This window comes from Lacerta agilis, chromosome 4, assembly GCF_009819535.1.
Source record: "Lacerta agilis isolate rLacAgi1 chromosome 4, rLacAgi1.pri, whole genome shotgun sequence".
NCBI lineage: Eukaryota > Metazoa > Chordata > Lepidosauria > Squamata > Lacertidae > Lacerta > Lacerta agilis.
The window spans coordinates 38217083-38244878 of NC_046315.1; the positions used below are offsets into that span (position 1 = coordinate 38217083).

General features: G+C 38.5%; 1 protein-coding gene across 4 annotated transcripts in view; it reads right to left on the reverse strand.

The window, feature by feature from the left end:
• Positions 1 to 10093: 10093 nt before the first annotated feature.
• The window catches only part of DCAF6 (DDB1 and CUL4 associated factor 6), a 48196-nt gene continuing 30493 nt past the window's right edge, over positions 10094 to 27796 (reverse strand). For all 4 annotated transcript variants that reach the window (XM_033146764.1, XM_033146763.1, XM_033146765.1 and 1 more), the window contains 9 exons: positions 24373 to 24484; positions 21416 to 21531; positions 17711 to 17794; positions 17164 to 17482; positions 15266 to 15404; positions 12592 to 12748; positions 12070 to 12158; positions 11144 to 11249; positions 10094 to 10531 (listed from right to left, as the gene is read on the reverse strand). In XM_033146764.1, coding sequence (XP_033002655.1) covers positions 10467 to 10531; positions 11144 to 11249; positions 12070 to 12158; positions 12592 to 12748; positions 15266 to 15404; positions 17164 to 17482; positions 17711 to 17794; positions 21416 to 21531; positions 24373 to 24484 — 1187 coding nt within the window. In that variant the 3' untranslated portion in view covers positions 10094 to 10466. The remainder of the gene's footprint in view (positions 10532 to 11143; positions 11250 to 12069; positions 12159 to 12591; positions 12749 to 15265; positions 15405 to 17163; positions 17483 to 17710; positions 17795 to 21415; positions 21532 to 24372; positions 24485 to 27796) is intronic.

Sequence of the window (27796 nt, forward strand, 5' to 3'; positions counted from 1 at the left end):
CCATCAGCTGCTAGCACTTGGACAGCAGACTGAGCAGGCATACAGGTCATCTGATTACAATCTTCCTCACTTTGGTGGCATGTATTATACTTCTTTTTAAACTACAGTGGTTAATTCTCAATTTGGATCTATGCACAGAAATTAGCACATCCAACCCTCAGGCTGATTCTGTATAGTGTCTTTTTCTAATCTGGGGAGAAAATGCTACCAGAGCAGGACATAATGTCAATATAAATCGCCATTAAGAAAGCAGGTTAATCTTTCTGCTGTAATAATTCCTAAGAGAAAGATTTTTTGTGTTGACATATAAATGCAACTTAATGAACAATGATTATAATGAGTCAGCCATTGATCTTTCCCCCACTACCCAAATACAAAAAATAAAATAAAAATTGAACATCTGGCTTTGTGCTACCATTAAAATGTTTTCTTAACTTTATCCCTTCACTTTTCCCCCATGCAAAGCTCATAATGCTTAGCTTTTAAGGATATAACATATTCTGTGGCAGTCCTACAAATGGAAATTATCGACCAAAACATCCACATGCCTGCGTGGGTGTGGGGGCTAAAACAAAGAATGAAATTAATTCCACAAATGCTTAGATTAATTTGTTGTTTTCTCTATACCTAGGATGTGTGGCAGGTGAACAATTTAAAAGCAAACATATATGTAAATAACTATTCAAATAGACAAATACTGAATTGTAGAGATATGTTATAAGCACAATCTTAATGTCTTACCAGCTCAACTCTCGACAGCAAAAGCTGGTCCAGATAAAAACAGTTAGTGAGCATTGGATTCTGCTTTGAAAATTATTTGCAGGAACTAGATTTTTTGGCCTGGATAGTCAGTTTGGCATTGAACATCTGTAACTATTTCCCAAATCTGGTTGGAAACAGGAATTTGTGTTCTGGATTCCATTTCACACAATACGAGAGTTCCCCAGAATCTCATGATAGATAAGTGGAGAGTAAGGGGCAGAATCCAATCTTCGTAGAACTGGTGATAGGCCTGTGCTTGCACAGAAGCCTCTAGAACAGAGCTTTCCTAACTGTGTGTCGCAACAGGTTAGTGTCCGCTGCAGTGTGTAGGTGTGTCGTGTGAATGCTCCCCAGGCTTTTCCCAGGGCTGGAAAGGGGCTAGTAAAACTGAATTACTGAGTCACGAAATGGTGCATGTCTAAAAAGTGTGTTGCCAACATGAAAAGTTTAGAAAGCTCTGCTCTAGAAGCTAATGTGAACTGTGATAGAGCAGGACCTAATTCTTATTCCTACAAAGAATGCAAGTCAAATATAGCTATACCAATAATTCAGGAATAGATCACCATACTCATATTCAACTAGCATTAGTTAGTTTATCTTAGACAAAGGCCAATAAGGAGAGAACACTGATAGATATGTATAAAATCATGCCTGGTGTGGACACACATTAGGTTTCTCTCCCTCCTTCTTGAAGATAATGAAGCTGAATGGTAGAGGATTCAGGACAGACTTCTTCACACAATACATGGTTATCGAGTTTACTGATACAAGATGTGGTGATATCTACCAGCCTTAGACAGCTTTAGAAGAATATCTGACAAATTAATGGATGACTGCTAGTCATAATGGTTACATGCTACATCCAAGATCAAAGGCGCCATGTCTCTGAATATCGGTAGCTGGGAACAACAGCCCTTGTGTGCTATTTGTGGGCTTCTAAGAGCCATTGACCAATGGCTTCAAGTTACAAGAAAGGAGATTCCAACCAAACATCTGACAGTAAGAGCTGTCAGTGGTACTGTCTCCCTTGGGACAGTGGAATGGTCTCCCTCCTTCCTTGGAGGTTTTTAAGCAGAGGTTGGACGGCCATCTGTCATGTATGCTTTAGCTGAGTTTCATGCATTGCAGGGGGTTTGACTATATTTTTCTAGAAAGTTATGGGGCAAAATGTGTAGGTACTTTTAAAGTGATTTATGTAAAATGAAAGTGAGTGTGGTGTGGCTACCTTGCATATTTTTCCTGGTACTGAGGAACATGCCCTTTTGCTATTAGGCAGCAACAGCATCACAAAGACAAATATATACAGCATCATAGACAGTGTGTGCTTATAAAATCTGGTGCTTCCGCCCCGGCCACACCACCCAGGCAGCTGGTTGGCCGCCTGATCGCTGACATGGCCGGGACTCCTCCGGGCGGCGAGGGACAAAGTTCCCCGCCCACCCGGAAGGGGGGGGCGGCCACACGGTCCACCACAACTCCTCCCCACGGGGAGGTGGAGCGGACTTCTCCAAAAAGTTTTCGCAACCCCTGGTCTATAATACATATCAGTCAGAAAATTTCATTTAATTGTTTATATAATGCCATTTATGTATGCAGCATTTTGCAAATAACAGTTTGACAGGTTCCTACAAACAAGCAGCATACATTTTTTTTAAAAAAAAAGGAAAGAAAGCAGAAGACCACTGTTTGGACATATACATGCATTTTGGTACTTTGGATATCCTACCAATAATGAATTCATTTCTCAAGTTTGAATCCTTATTTTAAAAACAGCTTCCTCCATGCACACAAAAATGAGTTATCAGCACACTTGGAATAAACCACAAGTTGGCAGAAGTTTTTTTTTAAATCTTTACCAAAAAAAACCTTTAATTTAGGGAGGGAGGACACCCCAAAACAGCCCAGAACAGAGCAGTTAAAAATGAGTAAGCTTAGGGGTCAATGGCAGGGAGTGGAGTTTCCTAGAAGAGGGTTTAGTCAGTTGGCTAGAACATTAACAGGAACACTCCCACTGCAACATTTTGTTGAAAGCCTTACTAGTACCTTTGCAGTACAAAATTAATAAAGTCACAAGTTTTTGAAGATGAGCAGAGGCATTTCTAATTCAGTTGGTGATGTTTCCAAAACTGTAAGACTGGGTTTTGACTTGCTCAGAGTTTCTCATTTTCTTTGAAGTCATAGCAGCTGTGCATTTTCATATAATCAGATATTAGTGCTGAAGTAGGGGGAAATCATTTGGGTTGAGCAAGTATTTTGTGAAGCTATTTTGCTTCTAAATCCAAGATGCTTCATCATTCTGCTTTAGCAAGTCCAATCACTGAATTAATTTCATCCCTAAATCCTCTCATTTACTTTCTGCACAAGGCAGCATATCAAGTAAACTGTTTTAAAACAAAGGTAATATCAGGGGGAAATGTAAATCTGATGGTGGCGTGTGAAACTCTACAGCGCTTACACACCTTCCTGATCTAAATCCGTAAGGCATATTTTATTACTGTTAAATAAAAATGAATGGCTTAAGATGGACGGTGCTTGTGGACAGAACATGCCAGATGCAGCTGAAGCTGACAACATAATCTTAGTGTGTTACTAGGGAAACACAAAAATGTATTCCAAATGCCCTCCTCACCCTGCCTAGCTAGACAGTGAATTGAACTTCAGATACTTGTGAGCACACGCAAAAGACCCTGCTCCCTTTCATTTTGAATTCATTAATATGAAATAACTACTATCCACCTATTTACAATCATGTGGACAGCAGCATCAACAGAAATACTCACTGACAGATATGTTTAAGAGTTGTTCAACTTTTGCATACTGGATTCCTTTCTGAGCCTCTTATATGCCTGCTTCATCATGGTTAGGTTTGGTCTGAGGAAGTATTGAAGGTTTAAAAAACAGCTTGAGAATTAAAAGCTATTTCTTTTATATGAAAACTTGCAATGAAATAGTGAAAGAATTTTAGACTAAGGGGACATACTGTTTTCTTGTATTTTCTTGTTATTTAAGTATTATTTAAGTAGTCTAAAATCTCTCAGAGAGGGCAGACAGTGTTCAAAAAGTTAGAGGTAGGCTGCAGAACTAAGACAAATTACAACAACCAAAGAATGTGTAATGCTTACCTACACAGAGCCAAATTTGTTCTGATTGAAAATTGCTTTGTAACCAAAACGGTAACCTGAGTAATGTAGCCGGCTCTCTGTATCTATCTAGATTTTAGCTGAATAGATGTAATTTTGACTGGACACACAGACAACATATGATAACATTGTGTGCCTGATAGATGCTAGCACGGAAAAGCTTAATGAAAGAAGCTTTCCCAGAGGACTGCCAAAAACAACAGCTGATTCCTGATACTAAAGGCGGGGACACACACAAGGAAACATACTACAACAGATTACAAATTACATATACTGTTATTCAGTAATCCACTTCTGTGTAGAGTAGGAATGTCTTATTCAATGCATGCAACAAGAAGACCCTACCAGCAGGATACTGATATGCAAAAAACATAAGAGCTGATCCACAGCACTATCCTCCATATCTGGAAACATGATTCGTATTTCCAGGGAGTAATAAAGGGACCCCATGCAGATTAGCAGAGCAAACCTGCAGATTCGTCTCTGAAAGCATTAGGAATTCTTAGTGGTCATGGAATAAGAGGATAGGTGTTCCTAAATATTAGTAATGGATTAAAAAAACAAGAGACAGAAATAAACAGGAAAAATAATTACAGTGGGGAGTAGGCTAATTGTGGAGTTCCTCAAGGATCCAAATTCAGATAAACGGCCTGTTCTGGAATCAGGGTAAGTAGTAAGGTAGTCATGTTTTTATGAGGCCTATATTATCCAGAACAGCAATATCCAGAAGACTATGAAGAGTTCAAAAATATATCTCAAAACTGATTGACCAAGGGTGAGACCTCACCAACCACACGGCTCCAAGCCCATGGGTACTAATAGAAATGTGGGAGTGGGCAGAGAAAAGTGGCTGGTAGAAAGGTGCTTATTTCTCTCCCTATACCAAAGACGTCTCTGCTGTAAATGTCCACCCCCAGCTAGCTGCCAGTTTTGGATCCTAGGCATGAAAAAAGCTATTTAAAAACAAGCTCCAAAAGCAAGTTCAGGAGAGAATCATCAGGCAGGGAAAAGTTTACATTCTCCTGATCCACCTACCAATTCCCATTTGCACAGAGGCAGCTACCTGGACTAAGAACTAATTAACAAAAATTTATTATCACAAAGAGACATTAAAGAGCAATAAGAGACAGAAAAAAGTATCCAGTGCTGTTATCCTTGCTGTAGGGAAAAGCAGGCTAAGGACATGTAGGGAGCGGAAACTGCCAGGCCTCTGAATTTGGCTTTTAAGGCTGTTCGGGGCAAACCTCACTCATATCATATGATGTCAGGTGGTGGGCTAATGCCACAGGTTTTGTATGCTCAAGATTTAGGGGTCAGACCATTTTGTACTTACTGAAACTGCTTAGCCTTAAGAGCGCTTCAATGTCCTTTTCACACGAGGGAAGAGGTTTCTGCTTCCTCAGGAGAATATAGGGTTTTCATATAGGGTTTTCATGGAGTTCCAGCATCTCAAGGGGAAAACCTGCCTTTTATTCTGGATAGAAACTATTTAGGCCTACAGCCTCTCCACACAGCTAAACAGTCACTTTGAGCACCACCGCAAGTTCTTCCCACACTCTCCTAGGAGGCAGTGGGGCTGCTCCTCCAAGCATTAATCCTCAAGTCACCAAAAGGACTGTTTCCACATTCTTTCACCTTACTAGGCCTCAGCACTGCTAATAGGCTTAAAAAAACAACACTCAAAGCAGGGAAAGAAGCCTGTTTGAGAATTGGAAATATTGAGGGGAGTAGGCCTAAATCCTTCTCCCATAAGCCAGTTCTGCCTCCTGTGTGGTGCCCATCTTTAAGTGGGGTGAGGTAGGACTTACTTACTGTATTGCTTGATGAGCATTTCAGGAATATTGTATTGTGTGTCATTTTAAATTTGGCTTATCTGTTTGCATTTAGTTGTTTAATTATAGCACTTATTACTGAGCATTTGGACAGAATACAGCGTGCACGTTGAATGAGAGAGAGGAACTAAACTACTGTATCTGTAGCCCCACCCCCTCACTCTGGCAATATTCCTGGCTGTTTTTCAAACAGAGGCTGCTTCCTCCAAGTTACAAGCACTCAATTGGCCTCAACTAGAAGTCAGGAATTTAGTGTTGCTGGTCTTACGTACTTCCAGCAGATTCCTGTGGTGAAACATGCTTCCAGTGGAGATTCAGCAGGCACCCTTGTTTATGACTGTCAGGTGTCTCTTGAAGACTTTTTTATGGTGATAGGCATATATAGCTGTTCAAAAATCTTCTCGGCTAGGCATTTGAATGATTTTGTGCTGTTTTTACGTTTTATGGTTTAGATATAGTTGTACACCATCCTGGTATTTTATAAGATGCTAGTATACTTTTATAAATAAAGCAGCCATCCCATGGACACTCTCAGAAGTACAGTTGTGGTATACTGTGGTCCATTGTGTCTGTGTACCTGCTTACAACATGGGCAGTCCCCAGTACATGGTTTATCTTCATACCATTGCCAAACAGTCTTAGCAGCAACTTGTAGTCCAGAAACAAACCTTGATGCAGCGACTAAGAGTTTCAAGTGCCCCCCCACTAAGCAACTATATTGTATGAGTGGCCCTGTGTTGAAGGGGTGGTTTTGAGTTTAATGAAATTCTTACTCTGACCCCCTCTTCATACAACTGTATGCATGCCTCACAATCACAATTCATGACTGTATATCAAAGGTGGGGATGGCATGCTTTTCTTTGGGGCAGGACCAGTGGTGCAGTCCTGCTCTTCCTTAACCATAGGTTATTTTATTTTGGACATTTCTGCAAGTGTGCTATGAATAACAGAATCCAAATTTTAGATTACACCCAGGTGTGAAATTGAGGTACATCCAGGTAAGTAGTTTGTCCCTCAATTTAGTATAGAAGATCTCATTAACAATGGATATTCCATGTTCTCTTGTTCTTTGCACCTTTTTCACAGTGGCCTTCAGATGTTCTTAGAAGTGTACAGAAGCAGAGTAGGAAAAGGACTACTATCTGGCTTTACAGTCACTCCCTAAGCACATGCCATCCTTTAATTTCAGTTTAGATCTCACAATGAGGATTTGGGTTGGAAACTTTCCATGAGTTTAAATTCCTGCGATGCCTGCCTTTATGTCAGCAGATTGTGTCATTACATTTTGTGACTGATGACAGAAGAGGAAGCTAACTGTGTGCCTCTGATGAGCTGGAGAGAAGCCTGGCAGATGAAACCTGTTACTATTCATTATTTCTCCATGAGATCACAAGCTTCTGTTTTTGTTTTAGATTAGATCAGATCATCCAAACCCTGAAGCAGTTAAATTTAACTATTATTAATTGGGGAAAGTGTGTAAGGTTAAAACATGGCAAACTGCAGTCAATCTAAAACAGAAGTGAAAGCTTCCAAATTTATTGTGGCCACACCAGAGGAGTGCAATGTTGAGTTCAATGTTTACTGGGGTTTGTTCTTGTAGTGCTAGAACCAAAAGTTTGTGTCAAACAATATGCCAAAGGGAAAGCATGATGGCCATCTCATTCCCATATATTTAAATAAAACTGCCATTCAAGTATGTTTAGAATCACAGCTAATAACACTAAGCCAAATCATGGCGTAGTGAAAATGAGCAAACATTTAGATTCCTGGAGCAAAGATCATAGGCAGCACTCCTCACTTGGTCTCACTGCTGTTGTGCACTACCCAGGGCTAAGCCATGGTTTGGTTTAGGCCCAAACCTGGGCTCATGGTTTGTCTCGTTCCAGACGAACCACAAGCTGTAACTAAGATTTGCTCTTGAGTTTACTGCTTGTGGTTTAGTGAGACATAATACTAAGCCAAACCATGGGCTTAGACCTGGTAGCGCAGGAGCGGCAGGACTAGGGAAGGAGTGGTGCAATGACAATTTTTGCTCTGGGAACCCACAAAATGCTTGTTTGCACCAGGCCATGGCTTGACTCAATGTTGCATGCAAAATGGGTCAAAGTTTGATACTCGTTTGGATTTTAAATAGGGTTGCAAAGTTTAATTAATAAATGTATTTTTTTTAAATTATTGATTTAAAAGGTGTCACCTATTAAAACAAAACCAACTAATCTGATGCTCCTAATTTAATAAAGGTACTAACAAAACTGTAGGTGGCAAACACCATCTTAAAAAAGGAATTCCCTATTCTAAGATGGTGCCTGTTGCAAGATATCTAATCAAAGTAATAATTATACCCTGCCCATCTGGCTGGGTTTCCCCAGCCACTCTGGGTGGCTTCAAACAAAAGATTAAAAATACATTAAAAGTATACTTCTTCAGAGCTACTTATTTTTTACCTGAACACTAATTGACTAAAATCAATATAATTTATCTACAGTGGTACCCAGGTTCTCAAACACCTTGGTACTCAAACACCTTGGTTCTCAAACACCAAAAACCCAAAAGTGTTCCGGTTTTCAAACATTTTTTGGAAGTTGAACATCCGATGCAGCTGTCGGCTATTGTTTCTGGGACACCTGTACCAATCAGAAGCTGCACCTTGGTTTTCAAACATTTCGGAAGTCAAACGGACTTCCAGAACAGATTAAGTTTGGCACTTTTGTTTTTGCTATTTATTTTGCGTTTTTGTTTTTGAGGCTTTTTCAGTTAATTTGTTTTTGTGACTGTGTGGAACCTAGTTCAGCTACTGACTGACTGACTGACTGATTGATTGTATGACTGTGGAAATGGATAAAAGCCCCCCATCCAAACAATGACTATCATCAGTGCAGGTAAGAAAATTTTTTTTATTTTAAATAATCTACAATACCGTCTTATTTATTTTATAGTACAGTACAGTGGTACCTCTGAATGTGAATGGGATCCGTTCCGGAGCCCTGTTCGCATCATGAGCAGTCCGCAACTTGAAGTGCGCGTCTGTGCATGTGCGCGACGTGATTCGGTGCTTCTGCACATGCGCGTGACGTCATTTGATGTGTCTGTGCATGAGCAAACCGCCGAACCCGGAAGTAACCCGTCCTGGTACTACCGGGTTCGGCGTGTTCGTATCCTGTGACGAACGCAACACGCAGCGTTCACAACACAAGGTACGACTGTACATTATTATTGCTTTCATTTTATGGATCAATGGTCTCGTTAGATAGTAAAATTCATGTTAAATTGCTGTTTTAGGGGTTACAGGTGTTTTAGGGGTTGTTTTTTAAAAGTCTGGAACTGATTAATCCATTTTGCATTCCTTTCTATTGGGAAAGCGCACCTTGGTTTTGGAACAGACTTCTGGAATGGATTAAGTTTGATAACCAAGGTACCACTGTATTAATAAAATTTTAGCAACATCATAGTCAGAAAATGAAGTTTTTCTAAGATGATGAACAGAAGTTGCTGTGGTAACTTGCTCTAAAATGTAGGATTTTAGGACTAGTTACAGATAGGTAGCCGTGTTGGTCTGCCGTAGTCGAAACAAAACAAAACAAAATCCTTCCGGACTCTAAGGTGCTACTGGAAGGATTTTAGGACAACGTTTTAGACTGAAAACTGCACAAATTAATGGTAGATGTACAGAATTAAGGTGGCTGGATAGTAACTCTTAGGTAATCTTCAGTAATCTCCATTTCCAATAGCTACTATTCAGAAATAAGTAATTTTTGCAAAAACCCTTAAGTGGTTTTAATTAGGAATTAGGTAGGAGGAAACCCAGCCAGATGGGTGGGGTATATTATTATTATTATTATTATTATTATTATTATTATTATTATTATCATCATCATCATCATCATCATCATCATCATCTTATTCTTATCATCACCCACTGCCTTATTATTAGCATTAAGATACAGCACCATCAATATAGCCCATTTTTTCCAACAGACTTTGATCCAGAAGGCTACATGGCTGGATCTGTGCACACAGTCGAGTATTGCAACAGCAGTCTTCTTGTGCTGTATGACAAGGTGCTTTTTATCAGAGCTTCCAAAGCAATTCACATTCTATATAGCAATTCAGAAACTATATAGTCACACACTCCTAAAATGAAACATTTAAATTTAGCACATAAAATAAAAGTTCTGTCTTAAATGTCTTTTAAGAAGGCAGAATAAGTTTCTAGTCAACTTACAAGTTACCGGTATGTAAGTCTCCAAACCCCAATATGATTTCTGTGGGGAAGGGTGGAAACTGAAATTTCTGTAGTCGGTAGAGAATGTGATGTGTTGATTTCCTCACATAGTGGTCAGAAAAAGACAAACACAAATGTAAAACAACCACATCTTTTAATAGAAAGCAACAAACATGCAAATAGCAGGTATAGAAATTTATTTGAACCAATGTTTTCACTATAAGGTAAGTTATTTTAAAACACTGATCCAAGCTCCCATGTTTGCAAGTTAAGGGAAAATATTGCACTTCGCATTTTCTAGCACCCCTCATACACTGCAAAACATTTTAAAAACATTTTGCTTATTTTACTTGCACACTTTTGCAAGTCATGCACACATTCATTCAAAATCAAAACGTTAGGTTACTCAAAAGCAAAACCTTAAAATTGCACTAAAGCTTTGTAAGGAAAAATATAATTCATGACTTATACAAATTTCATGACGTTTAGGTGCTTTCAGAGAAGAGCCAATTACTCTTCATCTTCGTTTTCATTCTCTTGGCCAGATCCTTCAGACCTGTCTCCTTCCAGCCGATCTGTAAAATATGGGAGTAATTGTTAAATGACTGAAGCAATTTTAATGCCATTTTTCCAATTCAGAAAACAAAATGACATTTTGTTCAACCACTGTCCAGGGTCTAGTGATGAATGAAATAGAAATGCTTAAGGTATACTGAACATATCTATTGCCTTTTACAAATATGATGGAAACATATTAGGAAGAAAAATATGAATAGCTGCTAAAAATTCTGATTCATATAATTTTACACAGTAGTGTAAAGGTGTATATTGCACCTGACTATCAGCCACTTGCAACCAAGTGAAGATGCCCAGGCATCAGGATGGTGGCCTGATGTCTCCACCACCTGGAGGTGCATGCCTGGGGATCCTTGGATCTTGCCTGCTTTCATACACTGACAACAAATCATTTAGAAGTCTATCCATGATATTTTATCTGCACAATCAGAACAAATTTCAGGAACCAAAAAGTTGTATTGAAAAATACAACTTTTGAGCTGTCTGGCCCCAAAATGGCAACTAGCTGAAATGAAACACCTCACATAAGAAATCTAGTCAAAAGTGTTTTCTGGTCTGTGACCATAATAAATCAATTCATTCAGTAAAAAATATCTGTAGAATCTTCCTACCTGCTCTTATATGGTTCAAAGATGCCAACATCCTTAGCATAAAAGAAGCTGGAACAGTGATTGTGTTTCTGGTTTCTTCCAGCATTAATTCATTTCGAGTTATAACCTGGGGTAGGAGTAGAGAGGAAGTGAAATAGTTACTGAGCAAGAATTTAACAGAGCAGATATTTTCTAAAGGCTTGTTGTATATATTTATGTGCCACTATTATATGAGCATCTGAAATAAACACTGTATCAGTATTTACCAAAGACTTCTCTTTACCCAATACATGTTTCACTGGTGCACACAACTCTTTACCAATTTGAGGCTATTCACAATCAGTTCACTTCTATAACAGAATTTACTACATTTCTATCCATATTGCATGTGCCATAGAATCTAGTTCCATGCTCCAATAACAATGACACATCTCACACTGTAAACTGGTCTTTTTATGGCAATACATCTATGAAATTATTGTTTTCTTCTAAGGTAAAGGTAAAGGGACCCCTGACCATTAGGTCCAGTCATGGACGACTCTGGGGTTGCGCGCTCATCTTGCTCTATAGGCCGAAGGACCCGGCGTTCGTCCGCAGACAGCTTCCGGGCCATGTGGCCAGCATGACTAAGCCGCTTCTGGCAAAACAGAGCAGCGCACGGAAATGCCGTTTACCTTCCCGCTGGAGAGGTACCTATTTATCTACTTGCACTTTGACGTGCTTTCAAACTGCTATGTTGGCAGGAGCAGGGACTGAACAATGGGAGCTCACCCCGTTGCGGGGATTCGAACTGCCGAACTTCTGATCGGCAAGCCCTAGGATCTGTAGTTACAAATTGGTATCAGTGGTGCAAAGAAAGTATTAACTTCATCAAACACAAGCAACTTCACTATTGTAAGGAAAGAAAATTATAGAAATAGGAATGTTACTGCAGAATGTCATCTTACCTCATCAGCAAGTTTCCGATTAAAAATTTTGGATTCTTCTAGTGGGGACCAGATTTTTATATCATAATCAATACCTGATGAGGCTAGAACTAAAACAATTTAATAATATATTAGGTAGCCATTATTTTACATTTGCAAATACAAACAATATTTGGTGGTTGGCATACTTTGTTGCAACCCGCCCCCCTCCCCCAATTTCTTAGAAGGGTTTCACTTTTAAATTCACTCTTATGTTCCACTTAGAACTTCTACTCCCTAGGGAGCATTCACATGTGCATAATTTGCAACAGGTAGGCAATGATCTGAAACAGACTACAGTAGATCTCTCATTAGAGATGATCTGAAAAAGACAAGATCTCTCATTAGTATCCACTTCAAAAAATTAGCTAAGGCTCTTCAGACTGCAAACAATTAAAAATAGCCTATCATTTTGATAGAACATGGATGAAACCAAGTGTTTTCAAGGGCTTCTCTACAAGCTATGCATATGCCTGTAAATTATAGAGAGAAAAACAATCTTACTTGGGTCAAATGGATGTGGCTGCAGACAGTTCACCACGTGGTTATCTGCTTCCAGCAGCATCAAGTGCTCAGCAGTATGCCGATCCCAGATGAAGATATGTCCACAATCTGAACCACTCATGACAAAGTTAGAACCCCAAAAATTGGCTTCTTTTATCTATATAGAAAATAAATTGGTGGGGAATCAAACATTTTATTATGGTTAGTATTCACAGCTGGGAGACATTCTAATTCACTTTCAAAGTATACAGGCTGTATTCATACACAACACTAAACTATGGTTCAGTATCATATAAACATGCCTCAGACTTCACAACTCCTTTCCATCCCATGGCATGGCTATGCACAATTGCTTTCATCTTTAACAAACAGCAATTTAACATTAAGTTTGAATGCAGGCAATCTGAAATAAACCAACTTCAAACTGTGGTTTGATTTATCCATAACCTTAGCAAGGGCAGAACTGTGCCCACTACTTTCAAATAAAGATTTTTTTTTAAGTTTGTTTTCAAATGATACTATCCATTTAAAAGGTGCCTCAGGGCCCTACATAGTACCTATAGCTAATATACATACTATATACAATTTATATACCTATACAATGTTTAAAGCATCCACACAATCTATTTAGAAGAGACCATAAGCAGCACTAAATAGAAAGGACTGTTGGTTTAGCTGGAAACATATTTCTATGTGATGTTATAGTGGAATCAATTAAGATTGCCTCCCCAAACACTCAAAGGCAGAAAATACAGTTGCCTCAAAGGAAGTCTTTTGTCTTTGTTACCCTGAAGTGACCAAAAACATTCTTGCCAAGCTAAAGAGTACAGAGACATAGAAACAAAGTACACAACACCAACATAACAACAACTTCTCCAACATCTCTAAACGTGGCAGGGCACCAACCTGACATAAATGCATGCCACTGACCTCAGGACTGGAACCTAACTGGGTAAACATAGCCTTCAAAGGCATTGCCTTTTTCTTCTCTTTGAACTCCACCAACACATCTTTTAAAGCATCATGACTAAATAGCTTTCCACCTAACAAAAGTTTCAGAAGAAATGTTAATAAGGGCTGCTGAATCAGCTTCCCTTTTATTTATTTTTTGCTAGATCATTAAAGAATCACTGCTGATTTTTATCCACAGCTGCACAGGGGCTGACTGCTGAGGAGCAGTACTGAAGACTGATTGCATTGATTGTGGTGGGGAGGGCTCAAGCCCTACAAACTCATTCCCAGAACTTGAATCACAGTTGACAATTTTGATTCTCCAGGTAGTGGAGGAAATGTCATGCTCCTTCTGGAGTAGTCACCTTTGGTCCCCACCCTGCACTCAGCTCTCACCTGTGGCTCCAAGAAGCTGTCAGCATGCAACAGCAACCACACCTTGGGAACGGCTTCGACTGGTCAGCTGAGGGTACCCTAGAAGAGGGTAGGCCAATAGGTCTTGCACCCTCGGTGAGTTAGGGACCTCTCCCCTGCATGCAAAGACAGGCTTGAACTGATTGAGCAGATGAGACCAATAGTGGGTCTAATTGTAAAAAAGGCAGTTTCTGCATGTGCTGTAGAGGGAAGTGGGGGACAGATGGGGCTTGTCAATCTGGGAAGGTAGCTCATCAAGGAGAAGGAAAACTCTGATCCTAAAGCTCTACTGCCTTGTGAGATATCTTTGGGAGAAGAAAAGGCTAAGGAGAAAACCCTACACAAATCCAGAGTGGAGTTCCTAAAATGGTGGTGGTTGTTTTTTTGTATTGCTCTGCTTTCCTTTGGACACCAGTGAGGCTGAGAGGGGGGTCCTGTTGTCTGGGCAGCCCATGACTTCTATACACACTGCCCAGCCTAACGCAACAGTTTGACATCGCCCTTGGAGGCACACTCCATTGTTTCTTGAGACAGACAGATGCCAACAACAAGGTGCCTTCCTCCTCTGACAGATCCTTCCTAGCTCTCCTAAGCCATGAAAGAAGTTGGAGGGTTACTGGGCGCCCTCTGGTGGCTCACACTGCCAATAATATCACATTTATTACTTGGCCCTCCTCAAGAATGATGGTCATTACTGAGAAAATTACATGTCGCGAAAAATCACTGAACAAATAAATTGCAGTAAAAATAATCACAAAATCAATTGCAAGGAAACACCCATGAGGAACATGGGGAAATGACGCTTCACACACTCAAACAGTCCAGGGCACCAAGGGAACAGACAAGAGTCCTAGACACCATGAACACATAGCAATACAACACAGTTTCAAAATACAAGCCTGAGACATGGAGAAGCAAAGAAAGAGAGAGAGAATATGTCTTAAGCAACTGCCCCCAGCAAGGGCAACAATGTAACTTGCTACTTCAGGAGAACAGAGGCAAAATAGTTTGAGGTTTTTTTGAGGCGATTTTGTTCCTGCCTTTGAGTGGATGAAGAAGCCAAACCCATGCAAGTCCATTATAACACCAGGGGAGAGTGTTACTTTTATTTTAAATTCAAAGTTATTTCATAATGTAGACCAGGCATACAGTGCTCTGGACTAAGACTTTGCAAAGGTACATGAGTAACCATAACTGTATTATGATGTGCATATATTTTAATTTTTCTTATAATCTCTCTTCTAATATAGGTTAGTATAACACATATTTAGAGCAAACCAAATTATAAATTTGGCAATAAACTATGTACCATTGTCCGGGAGTTTCGATGACCTTTGTAAACCATTTTTATTAAAGGGCGTCGAATATTCAGTGTTTCCAATTCCTCCATCTCTTTTCTCTCTTTCCTTCTTCTGAAGAGCTCCTGAATGCGAGCTACAGCAGATCGTCTATGGATTATGAACAGAAAGGCCATCGTTGTCAGAAAGCTACATAATAACCTGGTTTGCAGTCCTGTGCAGAATTCAGTTGTTCAGATCCCAATAACCTCAATGGGATTTAAGCAGGCTAATTGTGCCTAGAGGGTTAGACCACTAGCCCACATAAAACAACCTTTGCCTTTTGATACATTATTAAACATTTGCTTTTACTCTCAAACAACAAAAAGAGGGAGGACAGCAGAGCTTGAGCATGCAAATACAGCCTGTGTAAGTTTTCTTTTGAGTATTATATTCAGTGCCAATAATGAAATTGAGGATTTTATAAGCACCACCAGCAGGTCGTCCATTGACAGCATTTGAGGCAGAAGTTGTCAATTAGCCAACGGGTGCATTCAAGCAATATAATCATTTTAACACAAGAATAGCCTGCTGGATCAAGCCAATAGCTCATCTAGTTAAGCATTCTGTACTCACACTGGGCAACCAGATGCCTATGGGAAACCAGCAAGCAGAACATCAGCAAAAGAACACTGTTCACCTCCCATGGTTTACAGTAACTAAATATTACCATATGTTAATCAACAAATCACGTAAGCTGTGGCACATGAAAAATACAATACATGTTTAATTAAAGAGAAATACTGGGGCTTTAGTTCCACCGTGTATTTTTACACTGCATTCATCTTTAACGAACACACTAAAGAGGTTAATAAACTTGTTAAACCTTTCACACAGTAATTACCTTTATTGGGGGGGGGCACAACATACAACTAAAATTACTTCCCACTGTCACCTTCTCTAAATGAAGTCCAATAGATTTAAAACTTGTATAGTAACCAGTACAAAAGGTGGTTAGATACCGTACCAATGAAGGAAGTAATCATCATTCTACATGGGATGGTAATTTTGAATTACTTCAATAGTCTACCACCTACTGCTGTTCCTCTTATATATCTAGCGAAAGGAATAACAGCTGAAGTCATTCAAATAAAAATAATGTATATAATATTGTTAAGAAACTGTACAGAGCACCAGGTCCAATTTAACTATCTCCATTTATTCATGAAGCACTCAAAGTGACCTCGGGCAGTTACACAAACTCAGCCCAGCCTCACAAGGTTGTTGTGAAGATAAAATGGTGAAGACGCCATAAGCACTGTGTCAAGCTCCTCAGAGGAAAAGCAAACAATTTTATATCAATTTTCTACTAGCCACTAAAAAGAAATACAACCAGAACATTTTCCAAGTCTCTGGAAGACAATCAAGCTATGTTAAGTACAAGGAAAGAGAATTCTATGTGCATGAAAGAGGACTAAGTGAACCTCTTTATATATGCCTGTTATGTAGACATGGCATATAAATAAAATACATGGGAGCATGCACTCCTGCAGCACAATCCTATATATGTGTACTGAGAAGTTAAGTCCTGCTGAGTCCACTGAAATTTAAGCCCAGGTAAATGTGTATAGGATAGTTGCCTTCAGTATGAGAGTCCAGGTCATTGAAGGATCACATGATGTGCTACAATACATAGACAATTATGCAAATCCAACTAAAAATATAGAAAGACAACGCACTGAGGTAGAATGTTAATATCCAAGAACAAGCAGAATCCCATGGTGAAATGAGGACTAATCATTCATGCCTATCATGAATGCATGTTGACAGCATAACTTTTAAGAAGTCTGAATGATTCTGCTGCATGATTTCCAATTTTTTACTTCAACAGAACTGTCTTTAGCAGGGGAGAGAACACCACAATACTAACCTATGGCCTACTCCTCCACGAAACCGGGCTCCTGGTATCAGAACAGGGTCATCATCACTATCATCAGTTTCTTGGAAAGCAGAACTTCTCATAGATGATTCTTCATGAGAAGCAAGCCCTGAGGAATCTGGTTGGGATTGAGGTTCATGATTTGTATTATTTAAGTTGGCAGTGGACTCTGTACTTTGTTGACTCACGCTTCCTTGCTCTTCTGTGTCTTTTCTTGATAAACCTTCATCTGGTGTCTGGCAGGTTATGTCAAGATGAGGATCATTTTCTAGTTCCATATTACTTTCCAGTTGGTCAGACACATCATTATCTGATAGAACAATCAATCAATGACATTTAATCAGTCATCACACTTATTTTGAATCATCTTTGACAACATTATTAAAACCTAAAGTAGAAAAAAATAAATAGCTATAACCTGTCCTGGAGATATAAGTACTTCAGGGGTGGGGGGAGAAGAGAGCTTGAGTTTGCTTTAACAATTTACAGTTCCTTCAGTACTTTGGGTAAAGTATGCATATGTTACCATTTTACATACCTGAATGTGGTGTTCCAACATTTTCACTTGTAGGTGTCAATTCTTCAACATTTGTACTTTCCCCATGTGAGTCTTCGGGAATTCCTGGAATTCAGTATTTAAATTATATAAATAGTGCAAATGGGCTACTAGCAATTTCTGAAATTAGCTATTATATACTGTTGTCACTATCATAAGCCTTCTAAAGTCTTGTATAGCGTGCATGGTAAGTAATGAAAACTGACAAAAATGATGCACTGAAAAAAAAAAATATATACAGTAAGTCAGGCACTGCTGCAATGTGTACTACTGAAAAAATAAACTGGCTTTCTGATTCCATCTATATCTGTAGCTGTAGATTCTACATACTTATGTTAATCAAAATAGAATAGAATGTTTTGTGAATGAGTATTATTTATGTTCAACTGGAACAATAAAAGTGACTCAAGAATCACTTACTAGTATCTAACATTCACAAGTTTATAATAGATGACTCCATAATCTTTTGCAGCAACCCATTTTACATGGCTTGTTTATTTTTGAGATTCTTTTATATTACTAATATTGAATACTTATCATGGACATTAAGAATTTAACAATTCATATAAAATATATATTCATATAAATAGTTAAATACTGTATAAGGTTAATTTTATATTTTAAATGATAACTACTGTTTTATGCATGGCTCTGAATTTACAACAGAATACAAAGGCAATGTACAAAGAACTGTGAAACTTCTTTCATGAGCCTAATGATGTGTTTGTGTTGTTTTTCTCAAACAGCAACCCCGACATGCCACACCGCACACTACTTTTGAAACTGAGCATAGTTTAAGTATCATATTGTGAAATGTGGGCTAGCGGAAGCACCCTACAGAGCTCTGTGAATCCCAGCACTTACCTCCTGTGCTCCAAACTCCCCAAAATATTGTTTTATCAGAATGAAAAACTTGTTTTGTTCATAGTATATGAACAAATGTTTAATTTACTTAGATGGTTCATAGCTTTCCTCGTCCATAGCCAAAGGAAGTCCCAAAGTGATTTACAAAAGGATAAAAATACAAGCAATAACAATATATTCATAAAAATAGTACAAATAAACCAAGAGTGTAATGATTTGAAATAAAGTAAGCACAGGCATACAATGATATAAAGGTGGCTATTTAATCTCTCTCTTTTTTCCAGATTTTTATAAGGAGGTGATTATGGCATGCTCTAAATCTGCTAAAGTGAAAGCCCTTGCTAGGGCAAAAAGCTTGAAACACTATATTCAGTTCCTGGCAAAGTTCTGCATTGAATATTCAAGTCAAACACATAAATTTGACCAGTGAGATTTCGTAAAACAAATGAAGATTGAGACTAAACAATTCTTTGACTTAAATGCCAAGACTTTGACCACTAAGATGTATGAATGGGAAGCATACAAAGCTTGTATTAGAGGCTGAATTATAGCATATGCATCACATAAGAAAAAACCTTAGAAATAGTAAAGGAAAAAATTGAAAGAGGAATTAAAAGATTTGTGTCCATTAATAGTTAATAACTCAACTGATAATCTGCATAGTAAAATAAGAAAGAAGAAATTTGAGCTAAGTAATACATTATCAAAACAAGTAGATATAATGCTTATGTATATGGGACAAAAGTATTGGGAAACAGGTGAAAAGGGGTAGGATTCTGGCAAACTGACTTAAGCAAAAGAAAGAAAGGTTAATAGTCTCACAAATTAGAGGTAAATTAGATGACGTGTATATAGCTCCTGGTTCAGAATCTATGCAAAAACTATTATTAATGTCCCTAATATCAGAAACTGAGATTAAGGAATAAGTATTAATGGCCACAAATCTTTAATCTGCATAGTAAAATACAAAAGAAATTTGAGCTAAGTAATACATTATCAAAACAAGTAGATATAATGTTTATGTATATGGGACAAAAGTATTGGGGAACAGGTGAAAGGGGGTAGGATTCCGACAAATTGACTTAAGCAAAAGAAAGAAAGGTTAATAGTCTCACAAATTAGAGGTGAATTAGATGATGTGTATATAGCTCCAACAGAAAGAGGCCTATTGGAATAGGTGATGGAGAAGTTTTTTTAAAAAAATAAAGAATTACCTGGTTCAGAATCTATGCAAAAACAATTATTAATGTCCCTAATATCAGAAACTGAGATTATGTTTGAGAATAATCTCAAACATGGCAAACAGTAAAGCACCAGGCCTAGACGGATTCCTGGTGGAATGGTACAAAACATACATTGATCTCTAGGCACCTAGATTATATCAATTATATGATGAGATGAGATATTCAGAGAAGGAATTAGCTCAACATTATTTAATCAGGCATACATTACTGTTATGCCAAATGTCAGAGTAGAGTTAGAAAGAGAGTTAGAATGTTCACAGAGGCAAGGGTTAAGTTATGACTCCAACTCGGGGGAGGGGAGGTACAAGCCAGTCCTCACGAGGAGGAGGTTAGAAAAAGAGCGGGAAAAGCCTTTTGAGAGTTGCTGGTCAGGGGAGAAGCAGAGCTCAGAAGGTATCTGAACTGAATGACTATGTGGAGTGATAGTTGAAGTTAAGAACTATTTATAAATACTGTTTGTGAATTCTTAATAAAAATTATAAAGACCAAGAGACGTTTGTGTGGTAATGTGAAGAGGAATCGACCAGCCCTGACACCAAAGCACCAACCAACGCCCAATTTTTCTGATTAATATTGATACAAACATTTTAATGGCAATATTGACAAGTAGGCTGCAAATAGTAATACTATTATTCAAAATGACCAAATAGGCTCTATAAAGAGAAGACAAGCCACAGATAATATCAGGCTGGTTGTGGATTTGATAAACTTGAAACAGGAACAAGAATGATATTGTCAAGAAAACCCCCTCCCCGCGGCTGCCGGCGTCGCGGGAGCATTTAGCATACAGGGATCCACGTCCGCTGTTCATGAGCTCCTCCTCCCCCTCCTTGGCCGGAAGCGACCATTCCTCAAGCGGGGAAGGGGAGGTGGAGTCAGAAAGGCGGTGCAGGGGCTTGGAAGGGGTCAGAGAGCCTCAGCACCGCAGGGAAAGTGGGGAGCGGGGTCAAGTTCCCACGCTCCGAGGTCAGATGCAGGAAGGACGTGGGAGAGGGAGGCGGGGGTTCAGAATCCCGCGGCTTTTTTGCTGGACAAAGAACCGGAAGACTTCATTCCTGGACTCTGCTGAGGAGATGGACGTTTGATGTTTTGCTGCACTGTACATAGCTTTCACAATAAAGAACTTAGTTTTTAGAAGTTCTGCGTTCTGGCATGTTACTCACAAGCAACCACTGAACATCCTAACAGATAAAGCTATATTATCTCTTGATGAATTGATAGAAGATATGTACAAACTTGCAACACAATAACAAATCACATATAAATGTAGACTTGCCATGGACAAATTTAACAATATTTGGAATTCATTTCTATAAACACTGCATTAGGTTAAATGTAGGTTAACTACAATAACAATCTTGTAATGTTTATAAGTTCTCCTTTAGTTTTAGTTTTTTTGTATATAGGTGTTATCCCCACCCCTTTTCCATTTTCTCCCCCCGCTTTTTAAAGTGTTATCTTACACTGTGCACTTACAATTATATACACATTACTTTTTATCTTTCAAAAAAGTGTGTGTATATATGTGTATATATGGTGGCTATATCATTGCTATAAAGGCAACAAATTCACATCTTACTTGATTCTGAACTCTCTAATATTGGTGTCTCTGAACTCTGAGTTCTCAGGGATTCTTCCTGACCTTCAGGTTTGCTGTAATTTCCACTCCCTCTGGAACTTGAAGCTGTACTGCTCCTAGCAACAAGAACATTCAACAGATGCATGTATTTATTTTAGATGTTTATATCCTGCCCTTCAAATATATTCGCAGAATAAAAACCATTTACTAGTCTTATTGAAGTATGAGCTAGTTAAATAATATTATAAAGTAGGCAAAAAATATATCACTATGGAGATATGGGAAATACTCTGTAATAAGCACCATAAAATTTTACTAATGACAGCAATCAGAAAGAACTGTTATATGGTAATGACAAGATGGTATATTAACCCTGTTATAATAATAGTAATAAGAAGAAGAACTACCCCCAAAAATATTGACAGCGTGAAAAGGAAGCAAACTTCTTTTGCTGTGAATGTTGCAGAGAAAATTTTACTGGAGAATTATTAAGAGAATTACAGAAAGCATACTATGATATGCAATCTCTCTAGATCCTCTTTATTACCTTTAAAATTATATGGATCTGTTTGTTTCTAAAGGATGTTAAAAACTAGCATCTTGTATTATATAAAAAAACTGGAGATTATATACAATATGCTTCATGAAGAAATGACAATAAAAGGTGGACATGGGAAAACTAACACATATCAGAATGAAATGAAAAGCAAAGATAAGAAAACATTAATTGAAATAGTTTGTGCTTTACATTGAGTATTGTAGAAGCAGTACAATATACGGTATCTAAATATATAATATTGATTTTAATGAATTGATATTTTATATACCATTAATAATATAGAAAATCTAAATATGTATTTAATCTATGTTGCTTTAAGATGTCTTCCTCATACATACATACATATATACACACACAAACACACACACACTTTCAATTCCCATTTGGAAAAAACTGCATGGAATTTTCATTGTAGTTCAGAAATAACAAGAGTTTGTGTATACATACTAATACTGAAGCAATTATAAATATTTATATCCAAAATAGTGTTTGTTTTTGCTCTGTAACAGAATATTGTATTGATTCTTGCTGTGTGGGTCATGACCATTACACTATCTGGTGCATAATACTTTCTTCTTCATATGTTGTTGTTGTTTAGTCGTTTAGTCGTGTCCAACTCTTTGTGACCCCATGGACCAGAGCACACCAGGCACTCCTGTCTTCCACTGCCTCCCGCAGTTTGGTCAGACTCATGTTGGTAGCTTTGAGAACACTGTCCAACCATCTCATCCTCTGTCATCCCCTTCTCCTTGTGCCCTCAATCTTTCCCAACATCAGGGTCTTTTCCAGGGAGTCTTCTCTTCTCTTGAGGTGGCCAAAGTATTGGAGCCTCAGCTTCAGGATCTGTCCTCCAGTGAGCACTCAGGGCTGATTTCCTTAAGAATTGATAGTTTGGTCTTCTTGCAGTCCATGGGACTCTCAAGAGTCTCCTCCAGCACTCTAATTCAAAAGCATCAATTATTCGGCGATCAGTCTTCTTTATGGTCCCACTCTCACTTCCATACATCACTACTTATATGCCTGTTGTCTTTGTCCATGGAGTTTTCTTGGCAGGGATACTGGAGTGGCTTGCCAGTTCCTGCTCCAGGTGGATCACGTTTAGTCAAAACTCTCCACTATGACCTGTCCATCTTGGGTGGCCCTGCACAGCATAGCTCATAGCTTCTCTGAGTTATTCAAGCCCCCTTGCCACGACAAGGCAGTGATCCATTAAGGATCATATACATGAAGGATCTTCATATACTAGGCTATAAAAACTGGATTCCCAGTTGGGTAACTGTAATACTTGGGGCTGCCCTTGAAGATTACCTGGAAGCTGCAGCTACTATAGATTGCTGCTTGCTAGGCTGTTGAGTGGAATCGTTCACTGGAGCCATGTAACTGTCCTGACTTGACAGTATCACTCTCTCAATGTCTTCCTGCACAGGCATTAAGCCCTTCCAGGGATGCCCTGCTCAGCATCTCACATTTGGAAATTATGCAATGACACAGGAGAGCACATTCTCTGCAGTGGTTCTCTGACTATGGAATTCCCTCCCTCTGAGGTCCATGTGACGCCAACTTAAGATCAATTTCACCACAAGGTTAAGACTTTGCTATTTTTCAGGCAATTATGAATTCTCAACTCTGCTCTGTTATAATAATAGAATAAGCTGCTCTCTGTGTTTTAATATTGTTATTTATTGTTTCACAATAAATAATATTGTTATTTATTGTTGCAATTATCGTACCCCACTCTGCTAAATTTGATATTCAATTCATATAGTAAGACTGAAAAGTGTTTTATTTGTAATCCCAGGGGGGGAATGATCTCCAGTATGATTTACTATCCCAGTAAATGTAATGAAATAATGCTTGAAAGACTTTTCATAATTATTTTAAAATACTGAAAGCACCTTGTAAAGCTTTGGTGTATGAAACAAATGTATTTTTTCATACAATTCCTAAAACTTGCATCTAGCCTAACACAATATTTCTCTGGTCTAACTCAGCACTTTTTCCTAATTAAGTTATTCTGGCAGTGTAGCATATGAAAGCTATTAAATGAAAAAGTTCAAGTGTGAGATCTAATGTTAACCATACTCAGAGTAAACCAAGATACAACTTAAATCCATTGGGCAGTATCCTGTGTTGTGCAAGTAGACTTCACATAACCTTCCTTTCCTCCCCACATAGCCCCCTAAATTCCCCCCATCTTCTCTAGAAGGTCCCCCACCATTCCAGAACAGATTTGTGCAGTGAAGACAAGGAAGGCAAAGTCCCACCACAAGTGGAAGTCTGTTCTGGTTGCACATGGACAGTATTGAATACAGTCCATTTATTTAAATGGCCCATTGATCACCCCAAAATGCTACAACTGAAGTCATAGCTAAAATTGGAAAAAGTAGTGCACTCTTACCATTCATCAGTGAAGTCTAATTTTATTGTGCTTGTAGTTGTTCCTTCTGTACTATAATGTAAACTTAAAACAGGTTCACTTGTTCCAGGATGTGGACTTGCCTTTTCATCATCTGAAAACAAAGTGTTAGTAAGTGTGAACATACCACATATGTAAAGAGATCATAATTCTGAGGGCAATTCTGTTTATTTTAGTAATAGCTTCATTAAAAGTAGAACCTTGGAGCTTGTGCAGAGTTAAACTCTTAAGTATTAGGTATGATCACCTTGTAACTCTTGGGCAAAGGTCCAAACACAACAGCAATAAGGGGAAGTGGAAAACAAAGATTTAGAAATGCATGTAACATTTCTGCTGAATCAAAGATATGCCATCTACGCAGAGCCTTATCTATCGTAAATGACTAATGTCTAAATATTACAAATGTGTAATGTTTCCAGTAAATGTGTTTAACCATTTTTAACTGAGTGGTAAATAAATTCTGAAGACCAAAAGATCAAAATTGGTACTCTTAATCAGTGCTATTTTTCTAGAAAAAGAGGTGCCGGAACTCACTATGAACACATCCCTCATTCTATTAGAATGGCAATGGTGCCCACCTGAGAGGTGCAGAAACTAAGTTCGGGAGAGTTCCAGCTGAAAAAAGCCCTGCTCTTAATACATATACCGGTAACCTGTTTCATCTGCTTTAACAAACTCTAGTAATTTATCCCATTTCACACACAAAACTGAGCACAATTATACATTTAAATGTTTCTGCAACAGGCTGCATGTACCAGCAGATATTGTTCTGGCCAATTTCCTTTAATTTGTGTCCAAGGTAATTAAGTTCACAAGCCTACAAATTACTAAAGCTGTATGAATCAAGGCTAGGACCATGTCGATCAAGACTGGTCTTAAATAATATGGGCATTGGGAGAGTTGCATTCATTACAAAATTAGTTGAATTTCTGACCTGAGGTCTCCTGCAAGCCTCTTCGATTCAACAAGCAGGCACCAGAAGCGCCCAATACTACATTAGTCATTCTGCAATACACGGGAATCCTGAACAAATTAGCTGAATATCCAAAGAAGGAAAGACTTCTTTTTTTTAGTTGCTCCATGGGATGGTAGTAGGTACAATGGATAATTAAAAATTATTCTTTGAAAGTTGAGTTTGGTATGTTTCTGGAAATAGTTTCTATTAAAGTATAGAAAATATGAATGTTTTCTGGAAGACAGCTACAGCAAACAAAACAATTTTCTTAAGGATCAGCATGTCTTACATGTGAAGGACATGTAACTGTGCCTTTTCATTAAAACTGTCATTGGAGGCCCTGCTCTACATGCTAATCATGTGGCAATTGTGGAAATTATCTTTTCATCCATAGTGCCACTACTGTGAAATACTCTCACCAGAAGGCTCATCTGGTTCTTTTACTTTCATGTCTTTCTGACATTTTTATTTTTTCAAATCTTTTAAAATAGCTTCCTATGATGTTGCTGTTTTCATTGTTACTGCTTCTTCATTGGATTTTAAAATTGTTAAATTAGTTTTAATATATTTGTACTTGCAACCTAGGATATATTAATTAGTTTGAACTGAAGATGCAGGATATAAATTATATAAAACAAAGAGATCTTGTGCTACCTATTATATTCCTCTAAATGTCTGCACTGCTAAATGAAAGGCCCTTCTTCATGTGCCTCCTCCACAAGAGGTCTGGAGAGTGGCAACTCAAGAACAAGCATTTTTTGCAGTGGCTCCTCACTGTGAAATGCCCTCCCTAAGGAAGGCTCACCTGGTACCTTTGTTACTTATCTTTAGGCACCAGGCAAAAACATTCCTCTTCTCCCAGACTAATTACAAATCTATGGGGGTTATTGTTTTTGTTTGTTACTACATTACATATTTTTGTGTTTTTATATTGTAAACCACCCTGGGATCCTCAGATAAAGAGAGGTATAGAAATCTAATAAATACTAATTATAATTATTACTATAAAACTTTTTTAGGAATTGATAAAAATGAGGCAAGGAAGGAAGGGATTTCCAAATAGGAAGGGAAATCAAGATGGAAATGGAGACGAGATAGGACTCTGGAACATGGCATTTTCTCTCCTGTGAACTCTGGCTGGGGGAAAAACCCTTCAATAATACACTTCTAGTTTGGCCCTGAGTGCTTTGGTAACCTTGCCTTCTATTGCTCTTAAATTAGAAATTGTTGCTGCTGTGCATGTCAGGCTCCACCCTGTATATCTGCGCCTTGCTGCCTGCCTGAACAACCTGCCTGTGCCTTTGTCTCTCTATGAAGTCTTAAAGCATTAGATTTCAACACAATGTTCCCAACTCTTTTAATTGCTTAACCAACAAGGGTTTTCCTATAACTGCGTAATTCAGCTTTGTGTAATTTTGAATAACCAAACAAGCATTTTTAACAAGAGTTGTTAACAACCAACATGAATAATAGTAGAAGCATAGACTCTGTTTTCATTTTCTTATTAGTAGATTGTTAGTATCTGTGTGTTACCTTTCAGTTTTCTCTGAGGAAATACAGATTTTCAAAACTCAAGAGCAATTGGGGACAAATTTAAAACCTATTTTCAATAAGTAGTTTTCTTCTCTGGTGCAAGATAAGCAAAAATGATAAAAAGGCCAAAAGGGGGGGGGGTGCACAGGAACAAACTATGTAGGGTGGAAGATGGTTGACTACAGATGCCTGAACTTATATAGTACATAATATTACAAAGAAGACATCTGAACCAATCAAAACCAACTCCTGATATATAAAATAGCTGAAAGTTTTAGTGATCACACACACACTGTAACTATCACTGAACAACACAACCCAATCTATAATTTTAGGAAGTGCAGCTCTGCAAAGAAAGGAAGCCTCTTCTGTCTTTGTCTTGTTGGTATCATTGCTCCAAGGCAATTCTCTAAGCTGAGCTTTATCTTCTGCATCAATACAGTCGTACCTTGGTTTTCGAACAGCTTAGTTCTTGAAAGTTTTGGCTCCCGATCATTGCAAACCTGGAAGTGACTGTTCCGGTTTGCGAACTATTTTTGGAAGCCAAATGTGCAACAGGGCTTCCACAGCTTCCAATTGGCTGCAGGAGCTTCTGAACGTTTTGGAAGTCAAACGGACTTCTGGAATGGATTCCATTCAACTTCCAAGGTACGACTGTACATTGTTTCTAATGTAATTGCAAGTAGTTCTGCAATGGTAGCTCTCTTCCACTGGTTGTGATTTGCACCAGAAGCTTTGTCTCTCTTTTGCAAAACCATGTCCTATGAGACCAAAAGTACTGAGCACAGGTGCAACTCCCTGGGGCCCTGGGTGCCCAAGCACCCACAAAATTCCCCATGAAGGGGTCAGGCACCCACAAATTTATGTGCCAGGGCCATGCATGCTGCATGGCACCCACAGCCCCGGGCACCAATGGTC